This window comes from Triticum aestivum, chromosome 4D (assembly GCF_018294505.1).
Source record: "Triticum aestivum cultivar Chinese Spring chromosome 4D, IWGSC CS RefSeq v2.1, whole genome shotgun sequence".
NCBI lineage: Eukaryota > Viridiplantae > Streptophyta > Magnoliopsida > Poales > Poaceae > Triticum > Triticum aestivum.
In genome coordinates, this window is record NC_057805.1 from 416,973,252 (window position 1) to 416,976,388 (window position 3,137).

General features: G+C 34.7%; 1 protein-coding gene across 1 annotated transcript; it reads right to left on the reverse strand.

The window, feature by feature from the left end:
• Positions 1-897: 897 nt before the first annotated feature.
• Positions 898-1,428, reverse strand: LOC123097010 (30S ribosomal protein S18, chloroplastic-like; the record flags this gene model as incomplete). The annotated part of the gene is made up of 1 exon (XM_044518782.1): positions 898-1,428. A coding segment is annotated over one exon (531 nt), but the record flags the coding sequence as incomplete, so codon positions are not given.
• Between the last annotated feature and the right edge of the window lie 1,709 nt (positions 1,429-3,137).

A 3,137-nucleotide genomic window follows, 5' to 3' on the forward strand; every position in this document is an offset into this window, starting at 1 on the left:
GTCTTTAAACTCTTTTCTTTGTCTCATTTCGAACGAATTGACTTTTATTCCTTATTCTGATCCAACTCTGTTGTTGAGACAATTGAAAATTGTGTTTACTTGTTCTGGAATCCTTTATCTTTGATTTGTGAAATCCTTGGGTTTAGACATTACTTCGGGAATTCCTATTTTTTTCTTTCAAAAGAGTAGCAACATACCCTTTTTTCTTATTTCCTTCGATAAAGAATTTATCTCTTCTATAGAAATCTAATAAGAGGGATTGATTCTGATATACTTTTATTGGACTTTCTTCTTATTTTAACCTTTCGATTTATTTCTATATTAATTATAGACTGACAAAGTTGGACTAATTTATTAGTTTTCACTAACCCTAGATTCTTTCCCTTGATAAAAAAATTATGTCCTCTCGAGCTCCATCGTGTACTATGTTACTTAAACCCAGCGCAAATTTGGTTCAGAACGAATAGAATAGGCTATCTCGAGCCAAGAGCATTTTTGTTACTATGGAAAATGATGGATAGCAAAATCCACAATCGATCACGTCCTTCAAGTCGCACGTTGCTTTCTACCACATTGTTTTAAACGAAGTTTTACCACAACAAACATTCCTCTTTTCATTGCAAAGTGGTATAGAGAATTGATCCAATATGGATGGAATCATGAATAGTCATTGGTTTAGTTTTTTTTATACTAATTAAAACTTGCTATCTATGGAGCAATATGGATAAAAGAAAGTAAGTATTTATTCGGGAAGCCTCCGCCAAGATCCAATTTATTTAAACCCATATTAAAATTCTATCATATGAATGAAACATAGTTTGAAAAAGACGACTAAACAAGTTTGCTTAAAACTTATTTATTCTTAAATTTCCACCCTCAATGGATGGCTCGAGATTATCAATCTTGAAGTGAGAAAAGAAGGATTGACTCTTCCTCAATAAATAAACTATCAACCTTTAAGTTCCGGTTGATGTTTCTTAAATTTTGGTTGTTGTTTCTTAAGTTTCGATTGGAATTGTACTTTTGCGTTAATTGAGGAATATGTCTATTTTTTCTGGGTCTAGAACCTGTAATTATTGAAATTGACTGGGCTTGAAATTGCTTTTCGTTCTCATAGTTACGAAACGGTAAGAAAGATAAAATACGAGCCTGTTTTATAGCAAGAGTAATTAATCGTTGTTGTTTCAAGGTTAATCTATTTATTCGTCTCGATAATATTTTTCCTTGTTCACTAATAAATCTATTAATTAAACTCATGTTTCTATAATCAATTCGATCTCCCGGGCCAATCCGGGGACGCCTACGAAAAGGTTGCTTGAATTTACGAAAAGTTTGCTTGGATTTAGGAAAGGGTTGCTTGGATTTATTAAAAGTTTGCTTGGATTTACTAAAGGGTTGCTTAGATTTAAGAAAAGGTTGTTTAGATGTATACAAGATTTATTCCTTATTTAAAATTTGAAAATTTGAAAATTCACTTTAATCGAGAGAAAGATATCTGTTCCGAGGGGGATTCAGAAGGAGAAGACAACTCCTATTTACCCCCTGAGGTCTTCGCTCTAACTTGGCATGCTGATGTTGGTTATATCATGCATATGGTGACTTGCATTGCTTACTTTATACATCAAATATGTCATCTGGTTAGTTTAGACATCCTTTGTGCGAATGCCATCTGTTTAGTTTATTCATCGTTTATGTGAATTATGCAACGCTATCTTGTTTAGCCAGGCATCATATATGTGAATTTTGCAATGCCATCCTGCTTAGCCAGTCATCTTATATGTAAATTATATCAGGCCATCCTTTTTTCGTTACATATTACATTTGTCATCAATGTTAGTACATTCAACTGCTCTTCGTGTGCATCAGCCATTTGACACGGTGATGGCAAATTCTGGAGTGAAAACAAGGTCTTCAGAGCAGACTATGCTATCTGACGAAGCGCATATCTCGCTGGTTATGGATAGCTCCTTAGAGGAGGATTCGCAGACAGATGACCAGTCCTATTCCCCCCCCCCCCGAGGTGTATGCTCTAACTTGACAGGGTTATGTTGCTCATATCGTGCGTATGGTGTCTCGCATTGCTATGTCATTTGATTAGTTTAGACATGCTTTGTGTGAATGCCACCTGTTCAGTGTCTAATTACCATATATGTGAATTATGCATTGCCATCTTGTTGCAAGACATTATATATGTGAATTATGCAATGCTATCTTGTTGCAAAGGCATTATATATGTGAATTATGCAATGCCATGCTGTTTAGCCAATCATCATGTATGTGAATTATATCATGCTATCATTTTTTTGTATTACGTGTTCCATTTATCGACAATGTTTGTATATTCAACTACTCTTCCTGTGCATCAGCCATTTGAAGCGGTGATGGAAGTATCTGGAGTGAAAACAAGGTATTCAGAGAAGACAATGCTACCTGCTGAAGCAGACATCTTGCTGGTTACAGAGAGCTCCTCAGAGGAGGATTCAGAGACTGATGACCAGTCCTATTTCCCCCCCCCCCTGAGGTCTATGCTCAAACTTGGCAGGGTTATATTATCCATGTCATGCATGTTGTCTTGCATTACTTAGTTTTTACATCATATGTAACATCCCAAATTTTCAATTTGGTATGTTATACATAGATCATCATTGCATATCATATTTTATTGCATTTCGACAAATCCTCGATAAATCCTAAGCAACTCAAGGACCCTCGGAGAGAGTTGGGGATTTTCTCGAATTTTCATATTTGATTTTCATCAAATAATAAAACGAGGATTTTGGTTTTAATTATTTTTCTCTCCGGAAAAATATTTCATTAAAAATAAATGAGAGGAGAAAATATGACTTCTCCAAAACAATTGAAATATTGGAGGAAAAATGTTAAGATCATTTATTGGATTTTATTCGGATTTTATTTGCAATTTTAATTGCATTAAAAAAATATTGCATGTTTTCAGAAAATTTATTTGTGTCAAAAAAATGTTCACCCTGTTCTAAATATTCTAACTAGACGGGGAAAATTTGTTTTATCCTTTTTGGATTTTTATTTATTTTTCTATGAATTTTTCGGCGGAACGTTTTAAAAAAAAATCGCGCCGCGCCCGACCGAGCAGAGGCCCAGCCGAGCCGCCGGCCTAT